Here is a 10,271-nt window from a genome sequence, read left to right as displayed (position 1 = left end):
GATTTATTGATATCCCTTTAGTGTTATTTGAAATTGCATTAATGTTAAATGTTCTAGAAGATTTTGAAATGAGTTGACTGGCTCCCAGGAAAGTCATAGTGAAGTGCTAGGAAAATGTCTAGCCAAAGGCACAATGCCTTTTACTTTTTGTATATACATAAAATTATATGATTATATATAAATCATACATATGATTTATTTTGCAGGCATGAGCCCTGCCTGGCTGCCACCATTTAAGTAGGCTACAAAGATTCTAGGGACTGTAGGTGAGGAGCTACATCCTTTCCTGTAATTGAACAACGTCTGATACTATGGGATACTGACTGTGCAATGTCACCAGCACAAGTTTTGACAGCTTAATGTATTTCCTCCTCTCCCAGTCAAACAATTTCCACTTCTTCAGTATAATTTATTTCCCTGTTGTTTCATTCAATCTCAAGTCAGACAAGCAGGCAATACTTTCATAAGCCTGCAAAGGACCATTTAAAAAAAGCCACACTGGCAACACTGGGCACAGTAACTCCACAGCTTGTGGCAAAAATTCCTGCCCAAAAAGAACAGTGGTGAAAATGCAGTATTCTAAGAGTAGGTAATTCTTTATTACTGACCCACTACTGTAACAGGTCAGAGGGATTTAAAGCAGAAAAGGCCCCCTGAAGAGCACTAGTGGAATGTGGAATATTAAAATCATTCAGGGGTTACAAACACAGAAGCTGTTGCCCTGTACTCCTTTCTCACTGTGTGTACTGGGATGTTTGAGATGGGTTGCTTTTTCCCCCCGCTGTCTTTATGACAGACATTTCAGTTTGAAGGGTGTGTAGGAAAGTGAAATTTCAAAATATTAGTCATCTGTAAAGTTACAGTATTCTACTTTCAACAGGATGTGAGGCAAAGTTTTCTAGAATTTAGATTCATTTACATAGCGATCAAAAGAGGCTCATATGTAATAGGATGATGTGGGCATTCCAGTTAGCCAGAAATCCCATTAAGGATCCATTGTAAAAGATATTACTTTTGACATGGTTAATGAAATAATAATTGGAAATCCTGTGAACTATGTGCAGTGCTTCTTATTCAAAGCAGAGTGTGATTCATAGTGTTGACTTTAAGGTAGACAACACTAAAATATGAAGGAGAAGGTGTGGTCTTTTTCCACATTTGCTCACCAACTTTAAGTTTTCCTCTGTTAGAATTAAAATTATGTATGTGGAGACCTTTATCATCTACACAATTTTGTTCTTTCTACTCCTAAAATTTCAAGCGGAAGAGGAAAGCTTATGTTTAATTTTTCCATTTAATTCTTAATAAAGAGATTTCTATATTTGAAGCATCCCCATTTTCTGAGCTTTATAGATCTATTAATCAATATTTATAAAATTCAAGACACTGAAAAATAGAGAGAGAAAAAAAGGAGACTTATGGGAAGTAGTAGGAAAGAAGAAAGCAAGTACAGAAGGGATGAAGATGCACAGCACTCTGCTCCCAAGAGCTCTGCACTTTGCCAAGCATCATCAGCACTTTTTCATAGCAGGATTTTGCTACCTAGTGAAAATCCAGTTGTTTTTAGCCAAGGTTCCAGTCTAGAAGGAATCACACTTTAATTTACAATTCTCTGATTTGTTATCTGTTCTGAGCTAAATCGCAAACTTTGCAATGATGTAAAAAATGACAACTGCTATTCTGTACAACTGATATATCAGAGAAAAAAAAGCAGTCCCTCAGTGCATGTATCACTGTGCATGTATCAGAAGTCTCTGCTCAATGTTTGCCTGTTTGCAATCATTGCTTCAGATAAATTTACTCCAAACCCAAAAGGTTTGGGTTCTCAATCTGTTTAAGCCCCACAAATGTAAATACTGGATAAAGGCCACAACCACATTTCTCTTGCATACACAAGTTCAAAAACTGCCCAGCACTTCAGCTATCCCAGAAATAAAAATTTGGCTACAAGGAAGTTGAGATTATTGCAGCAGACTTTGAAGCAGAAACTTTAGAAAATTTCAAGTTAATACCCAAAAGCCTAATATTACCTAGCATGCTGACAGCTGTCAGTGACCTACTGTACGGCCCTTAGAAGACATACTAGAGATGCAGTACTGCAGGCTCTTACCCATGATACAACTAACTCATTTTGAAAAGAAAAAATAACCTTAATGAGCTATCTTTAAGAACAATGATGTATCTTATGAACAGATTTGATAACCTTGCAGCAACTCTGTAACTTTGTTACAGTTTCCTGTAGCTACTGTTCAGTGTTGGTCCAACTGATTTCTATCAGCAGTTAGAGATTAATAACAGACTGTTCATTAGCTATGTCAGCTAAATGAGGTACTTGGCACCATTTACCACCAAAAGTCTTCTCAGCCCTCCAGTTTCATCCATAGTTCAGCTCAGGTCATTTATTCACGTGAAAGTGTTATACCTGTGTAAATGTCACAGGCAGATGAAATTATGTAGCATCTCTGCTTCCATCCCCATCTAAGGAAGAACTGCCAGCAGTTTCAAAATGCCTCAGATTTACCAGTGCTGGAGCCCACACTGTGCAGCTGTAGACTGCAGTGGAGGCAGCTACAACACCCTCAGTCTGCTCCACCCAGCCCAGCTGTGACAGAAGGGGACGTTTCAAGACGCAGAAGACAAGTGTGAGGTTGGTAGCTAACGGTCCTGCTGTGGGAAGCAGCTGAAAAAGCAGGACTTGCCCGCACTCCTTCAATTACACTGTCCCAAGCTGTCACAGTCATTTCCGTAAGATGTATCTACAGTAAGATACTATACCACAGGTAACAAGGAAAAGGAATAACAAATAAAGATGTCCTTGTATATTCAATATAACAAACATGTTTTCTGGTACTTGGATGCTCTATATTGTGCAAGTGTATGTCCAGTGAACAGAGACATCATTATAGTCTGCACAGTTAATTTTGTCTTTTGGTATTTAAAGCAGTAAAAGGGAGAGCACCTCTTTAGTATGAAATGTCCCAAGGGATTTCTGTGCCTCAACAATATGGCAGACATACTTTATCTCTTTTTTAAAAAGGAACTCCCCTCCCCCACTTCCAGAATAGTCACCTGCTCCACCCAAACAACCATCAACCCATCCAGCTTTAGAAAGAGATATCTGTTATTTATGCTCACCCTACTACCAGTTTCTCAGGCACCTTTAAGGAACTGCAAAATGAAAAGACTGGGAGAGCTCAACAGCCAGCCAGAAAAAGTGAAAGGCTACTGGTTTCATTAGAGAAGTACTGAGGAAATGTGCCCAGATACAGCTCACATGACTGAATTATTCGGTAGTCAGTAGCATTTGAGATCAGGTTTACAAAGTCTCTTTTCATGGCCAAGGGTTGATGTAAGGGTACATTCTATGGACTTTCTGCTTCAGACTGATAGCAGTCAGCTTCAGTCATCTACCTGCACTGATGCAGAGCCACGCATGGACGTGGATTTGTTCACTTCTGTCACTCTTGCCAGTCCCACTGCGGGTTTGCCAAATGCCTCTTATGAAACAAGGGCAGGCAGGTTAAAATCGATTCATGTGACTTACCCCCAGGAACCCAGGGGAGGGGACAGTTTACAGCCATTATGCAGAAGGGCAGGTGCACCTAAATACACGACAGTGGTTCATTTGGCATGGCTGGTCTAGCTGAAAGAGCACAGGATGCTTTTGCACCTTGACCTGAGTATTACCCGCTCTAACGGCATCTCATGTGCCACTAGCATCTCCAATCCTTGTAAAAGTCTCAGAACACAGTTTCTTCAAGGTTTTACCACAGGAGATGAACTACCTAACATGTAACACAGTTTTAGTAAAATCAGATGCAAAACCTGGTAGGTTGGCTCAGTTTTTCCAGTAATGACTGCACATTAGGACACGTCAACACTAAATTTGGCTAAACTGAAAAAATCATAGAAGATAAATTGTGGAACAGCTGTAAAACAAAGTTTCATTGTAACAAAACTAGGGATTCAAAGTCACGTTTCATTTCTTCTGTCAAACTGTTCACAGCTTAGCACAAACTAAAAAGCTAGCCCCTCTTCTAATCCCTTCCATTAATCTAAGACTTCTTCCTCCTTAGCAAACTCAGATGAGGACAAGAAAAAATTAAAATAGGCACCATTTTCTTCTTCAGTGCCAACAAGGAAACAAAATGCATAACTCAACTACTTTTTTTCTGGATTAAGTCCCTGAAGTTTAGCCTATTGCCTTCAGGTTCCTATGCATTCCATGTAACTCAAGGTGTATTAAGTCAGGACTGTAATCTCCTTAGCCCTCCTTTCTAGCTAATGGGAAAAGTTACCAGTGCAATGCTGAATAGTTTCTCTTCCAGTGAGAAGCCTTAAGTTGCTGGGCTATTCTGATGCACCAGGATTGTGCGGCAACAGCTGCAGCTACACTCAACGCAGGAATTGTTTGTGCTTTTGCAAACAGTACTAGTCATACAAAGAAATGTTGGTAAGAGGGCCAACTAAAATACTTAGCATCAGACATTAATTTATGTTAAGAGCTCTCAGCAAGCCATCTCTGTTAACTATTACTCTGTAGAAGAAGGGATGTATGTTTAGGTACACTTTTCTAAAGAACTAGTCAAGCCATCACATGATCAGCAAGCCTTACGGAGACAGCTCTTCTACCAAGTCCTCCACTTCCCCATAACCTCAGCTGTCTTCACATACCTCTGTTCTCTCCTGTGTTTCCAAGAACACTTCCTCCTACCTTCTTCTCTCACTTGTGTCACCATACTACTGATTTAGGGTTGCTTGGCTTGGAGCTGCATGCATCCTGATCTACCAGCATGGTAACAGCTGTGACTTTTTTCAGTTTAAACATAAATCTGGATGTCTGTTACAAGATACTGGCCACACGAGGCTTTAACATAACTTCTGGTAAGGCAACAGCTTCAAAGAATTTTTAGATAAACCAATGTCCCACAGTCTAGCTTGGTGATGAAACTTCCCTTTACAACAGCCACCAGCTGTAGGTAAGACACATTACAAAATACCTTAATCCTAAACCCTTTTTAATTAGGTGTTGACCTTTACACAGTGACTAAACATAGTATTAGTCTTTCCAGAGTCAGAGATATTAAGCTGCACAGAAGTAAGGTCAGAATGCTATTTTAAATTAAGCAATGCCACTCTCCCAGGCCCTTATTTAGACATATCTTTCTCCAACAAAAATTGTTGTGTCTTCATTTACTTAGACATGAGTTATTAGAAAGTAGCTGTCAAAGAAAAATGTTACTGTCTTGCAAACAACTCTACTGTACTTTTTCCATGTCTTACTGCTTGAGTGCTAGACAGCATTAAACATCCTGATAATTAAAAAAAAAACAAACAACAAACCACAAATCAGTAGATAGTTTTAACAGCCAATACACACCTAAATATGCAGCATACAGAAGCCAATTAAGAGCATTCATGGGCTCTTTTTATTTCATAAAACTAAAGCTTACAGATTCTCAACTCATAATCATTCAGAGAGAACCAGGAAAAATGTATTAATAAAACCCAACAGGCTTCCAGGCCTCTATTTTTTCTGAACATAAAGTACAAAAAAGATACTACATGTTATGTTACAGCCTTGCTGCCTTACACACCACCATAAAAAGTGAACATTCAGTAACTTCAGGCATACCATTAAAAAGATACCAGTAAGTGCTCCAGTTTTCTGTACCATACAACTTTATTTAAGTCACATCTTTCTAGGCAACGTATCCAAAATATTTGACTCAAGCATACCTTTAGACTGCAAATATACTGAAATAGGCCATTAAGTCTTTCCTACCTCAAAAACCATTAAGTTTTAGGTCATATTATAAAAAGTAACCATGTGGAATGTGACAAGTCATAATGTGAAATCAAAGTGCTTTATTCTCATAGCGCAGACAGACATGAGTGGTTATCCAGCCATTCCTTAGTAGATCTCAAACACCAAAAGAGATATTTGCTCTGTTGCACCCCACCTTGCAGAAACCTTTGGACTATTATGGTGAAAATTTCACAAACTGACAGCTAAACAGTATCATTGGACCAGCAATTTCACTTTGATATTTCAAATAGTGAGTTATAAATGAGGCATCTTTTAATCATTATTCAAATTCCCTTAATAACTTGTGAAGTTCAACTGTATTTTGTAACATTATATTCCAGTTAGTCTCTTAAAATGCTCTATTTGAAACCCTCAAATTATTTCCCTGGAACCCAACAGCTGTTTAAGACTCAGTATTTTTGTGCAATTCTTTGCTACTTGCATGTGAAGAGAGAAACAGTTAACAGACTGTATGAAAGAACTATAAACTTTCAAAACAGAAAACAACTTTAATAAGGTTTGGACATCAGTAGCAGCATGGAATACATGCTCAATTCAGATGTTCCCATACTGAAGAAGACTTAACATTTTAAGTGTTCAGTCAGAAAATGTCCTTCCTACAGAAGTCTAAAAACCTATTTATCTTGCAGAGAAAAGTTTAAGACTTAGGCATTTAATTATCTTTTCTGTTACAACAGAATTAGCTCTACATCATAATGTGTATGATTAATCCCCCCTGTTTCAGACACCCCACTGTACAGGTGTACAGTTTAAACAGGGAAGACTGACGGAAAATTTCTGGTCCCCTTCCACAGACATAAAGACAAAGTGCCTTGCAAGACTGATTTTACCATTGCATTTGTGGCAACCAACCCAAAATGAAGGCACGTGAAATCTATAACATTATAGCTTATAAACTGTAAACTAAAGCTGAACCTCTATAATTTCTAGTCTTTTTGCACAGAAGTAATGACCAGCACCTATGCAGAGGTTCTGTATTATCTTTAACGCAGGTTTTTCCAGAAATAGTTAAGTGTCACTTGCATGCCTATGCAAACACTGTCATTTATTAGGTTTTGGCATGAAGTGCAGAATCTAGTTGTTTATCTGCATGGAAAGTCTGATGCCAAAGCATCAGCAGCACTTCCTTCCCGTCACTATGAGAAATGTAAGTGACTAGCAACAGCCCAAGAGTGCACACTCCTAGCAGCAGTTTTCCTGTCAGGTGTTCTACAGCCTGTGGCATGCATTTAATCAGTGTCTCAAATTTGGATTTTAACATGTCAAAGCCTATCTACTTTTGGTTAGTTACAGGCCAGGCATGCACATGCATCTTAAGGAAGCCAACTCGAAACATGCTTTGACAGATGCTGCATTGAAAATGGCCATACTTTAACAACTAAACACAGATGAGCTGCTCAACACATTGAGCAGCACTCAAGATCAGGGTCAGATCCATACCTCAGCTCTTAAGGAAAGCTGAATATGGATATAAATCTGCCTCCTAGATTTCACTGCAACTGCTACCTTTAAAGCAAAGAAACAAGATTCAAGGTTTCTGAAAGCTTTAGCAGACGGATAGGCTCATCAATCAGATTAAGATTTACTAGGCTGTCAAACAACAGTTCAAAGCCTTGGCTATCACTTCTCTAGAAAGACAGGTTTAAAAGAACTCAAACACCACTACCACCACCTAACTAGAATATGTAATTATGCTGCTTCATTCAGAATGATAACCAGGGATAGAGTTTTGGAGTTCTACTTTTTCACCCTATGCATGAATTCACACACCTTCCTTTTTTTTCTTCCCCTCTATTTTTCCTCTATTTCCACACAGTGTAAATTGAAGGGATTGGCACACAAGTTACTACCAAACACAGACCTGCAGCTATTACATTACAGAACCATATCAGAGTTTCATGAAGATTTCATGCAATGGTGTCTGTGCTCTTTTATTCTAAAAGAGAATGATCTTCACTGGTAACACATACAAAAAAAATTGGGATTTTAAATGCAGTGAGTTACACAAAGAACATTAACAAGAATTGACCAGACTTAATAACTGGAACTGCGCTTGGCCTGGCACTTGAGAATTCACAGTGATTAAAATAAAATCGCTTTGCCTAAGTCAAAACATAAGATACCAAACATATATAAAAACTCTTTGCTTCTATTATCTTGTATTAGTATTCCAACAGCAATAAGCAAGCTCAGTAGTACCTCAGACAGCAAAGACTTCTGCACATGGTTAACTTTATTCATTGCTTGCAGTGCAATGGATTTTTTAGTAGTATATTCATGATGTCAAATCAAACAATTTCCAATGCATAAAGTCAACACAGGCTCAACTCTTTGATGGATTGAAGCTTGGATTATGACAGGAAACTGCTCTCTATCATCTCTTGTTTTGTGTACTCAAATCCACACTGTGCCAGGTGGTATTGCTGTTAAAGAGAAACTTAAGGTATACTTGTATATTACTGAGGTGTTCTTCTGATACAGCAAGTTGATTACTGATAGTTTATAGTACCAGCTGATAATGTAAGAATAAAGCATTTGCACTTTTCTTTCCCCCACTCACTTCACTAATCCTAGTAGATCCACTAACACAGGTCTACGATCACAAAGCCCATCTTCAGAGAGAAAGGAGCACAGCTTTTAAACACCCCAGCGTTTCTCAACCCACGCATTGCCTCCCATTTCAGCACTCAGGGCCCGGCTGTAGCAGCTGTGAGCTCCTAGAGCCCCGGAGACCTGCTGGGCTCACTGGCCACACCAAACTGGGAGTTAAAGCAAGATACTCAGGACCCCTGGGGCCAGAGTCCATACGTGTAGATGAGCACCCACTCGTACCTGCCTCACCTTCTGTGCTACACCTGAGGGCACTTTGGTCCGTGCATCCACCTCCCCAGACCTCCTGCTCCCCGGCCTTATCCAAACACATTGGACTTTGGCCTAAGCTTGAATGACGATTTCAGGGATTTCTCCTCATGCTCTTCCTCCTCAGTGTCGCCACGAAAGGAGGGCGTGTTGTGGATGATCTGAGTCCTGAAGCGGATCTTATTAAGCCGAGGTTTCATCCGTCCGCTGCCAGAGGCTTTCCTGGTCATCTCCTTGCCTTTGCCTGGCACCGCTGCCCCATCGGTACCTTCAGCCTCCTCCCCGGTGCTGCCGTGATGGTGGTGGGAGAGCCGGTAGTTCATCAGATTAGACGGCAATACCTTGGAGAGCCTCCAGCGCCCGCTCCCATTGCCAGCATTCCCTTCCTCCTCCTCCTCCTCCTCCTCCAGGGCCCCCACGAGGTTCCGCATGTCCCCCGAGGTGCCCTGCTGCAGGTACTGCGCAGCCTTGCGCCCGCTGTAGTCGCGGATGTCCACGTCGGCGTCGTAGGCTCCCACCAGCAGCTTCACGACCTCGGCGTGGCCGTGCATGGCGGCGATGTGCAGCGCCGTGTGCCCGCCGCTCGTGCGGGCGTTGATGTCCACGGGCAGCCCGTGCCGCTGCGCGAAGTTGACCAGCGTGGCCAGCAGCTCCTGCCGCCCGTGCTTGGCGGCCCAGTGCAGCACGGTGAAGCCGGTGATAAAGTCCCGCTTGCAGAGCAGCGCCGGCTCGCAGCTCAGCAGCCCCTCCAGGCTCTCCCACCGCCCGTCCGAGGCCGACAGCATCCAGGCGTGCTCCAGCGGGTCCAGCGCCACGGAACCGGTAGTGCTCCCCTCCTCCTCGGCTGACGACGAGGCGACCGAGGCGCTGTCCGAGTCGCGGCCGCGGCCCCCGCCGGGGAGGGCGCCGCGCTTCAGCTGAGGGGAGCTGCCCCGCGCCGCCTCCCGCAGGTTCCGGCGGCCGCCGCCCTGCGCCGCCGCCCCGGGGGCTCCCTCCGCCGCCCCCGCCTCGTCCGCCGCCGGGGGTCGCCCCGGGCCCGCCGCTATCGCGGTCTCCTCGCCACCGCCGCCTTCGCCGCGCCCGGGCGGTGGCCCCCGCCGGGAACCCCTCCGCTGGCCTCCAGCCACCGCCGGGCTCGGCCGGGGCTGCTCGCCCCGCTGCCCCGGGGGCTGCGGGCTGCTGCCGGCATCTTCGCCTGTTGCCGGCGGCGTCTCCTCAGTGCCCACCCGTGGGGAGGGCGGCGGGCTCGGCCGCTTAGCGCTGTTCTTCGCCGCCGGCTCCTGCTCCCCGGAGGTCAGGGGGGCGGCGGCGGGGGGCTCGGAGTCGCAGTACCGGCGGCGGAGGTGCACGTACTTGACGCCGGTGCCGGGCTCCTGGCGCACGGTGGCCACTGCGTTGACCAGCTCCTTGAAGCGGTGCCGGGCGGCGGCGCGGCGGGAGGGCTCCGCGGGGTTCAGCCAGCCCCGGAAATGCTCCAGCAGCTCCGCGTTGCGCGCCCGCCCGCCCCGCGCCGCCAGGAACCGCACCACTGACTCCTGCTGCAGCTCCGCCGGCTCCGCCATCGCCGCCGCTACCCCATCGC

At 44.0% G+C, this 10,271-nt stretch overlaps 1 protein-coding gene across 1 annotated transcript; it reads right to left on the bottom strand.

Moving 5' to 3' along the window:
- Window positions 1–8,739: 8,739 nt before the first annotated feature.
- SOWAHC (sosondowah ankyrin repeat domain family member C) lies at window positions 8,740–10,251 on the bottom strand. The gene has a single exon (XM_062515074.1). It carries the CDS (start codon window positions 10,249–10,251, stop codon window positions 8,740–8,742), a length of 1,512 nt encoding a protein of 503 aa, XP_062371058.1.
- Window positions 10,252–10,271: the final 20 nt, after the last annotated feature.

This window comes from Cinclus cinclus, chromosome 2 (genome assembly GCF_963662255.1).
Source record: "Cinclus cinclus chromosome 2, bCinCin1.1, whole genome shotgun sequence".
Classification (NCBI taxonomy): domain Eukaryota; kingdom Metazoa; phylum Chordata; class Aves; order Passeriformes; family Cinclidae; genus Cinclus; species Cinclus cinclus.
Note: the sequence above shows the minus strand (reverse complement) of the source record. Positions and strands in the feature narration are given on the sequence as shown.

What these genes read in the sequence shown, in the direction of transcription:
- SOWAHC (XM_062515074.1), bottom strand. Translation starts at nt 10,251, where the DNA reads ATGGCGGAGCCGGCGGAGCTGCAGCAGGAGTCAGTGGTGCGGTTCCTG.